General features: G+C 64.2%; 1 protein-coding gene across 1 annotated transcript in view; it reads left to right on the top strand.

Moving 5' to 3' along the window:
• LOC119585419 (Ig-like and fibronectin type-III domain-containing protein 1) overlaps positions 1-299 on the top strand; it is a gene marked incomplete in the record, with an annotated part of 121,576 nt that overhangs the window by 107,028 nt on the left and 14,249 nt on the right. Inside the window, 1 exon segment of the mRNA XM_037934081.1 lies at positions 48-295. Coding sequence (XP_037790009.1) covers positions 48-295 — 248 coding nt within the window.

Raw genomic sequence — 299 nt, 5'->3', positions numbered from 1 at the left:
CCCAAAGGCCGTGTGCGTTGATCCTTTCCATGTCCGTTTCCCCACAGACCATCAACGTGACCAACACAGCAGTGACGCTGACCAACCTCACGGCCGGCAGACTCTACAACATCTTCGTGATCTCCCTGAACGAGGAGGGCAAGTCGCTGCCTTCGTCCGTGCTCACCATCAACGCCACCGACGGCGCGCACTCGGGGGGCGTCGTGGTGGGCGTTCCGTCGGCGCCGCACAGCCTCGTCCTCGACAGCAAGACGGCCACGTCGCTCACGATCGTCTGGCAGCCGCCGGAGCTCGCGCAT

Source organism: Penaeus monodon, chromosome 19, assembly GCF_015228065.2.
Source record: "Penaeus monodon isolate SGIC_2016 chromosome 19, NSTDA_Pmon_1, whole genome shotgun sequence".
Taxonomy (NCBI): Eukaryota; Metazoa; Arthropoda; class Malacostraca; order Decapoda; family Penaeidae; genus Penaeus; species Penaeus monodon.
This window is presented reverse-complemented; position numbering and strand designations above follow the sequence as displayed.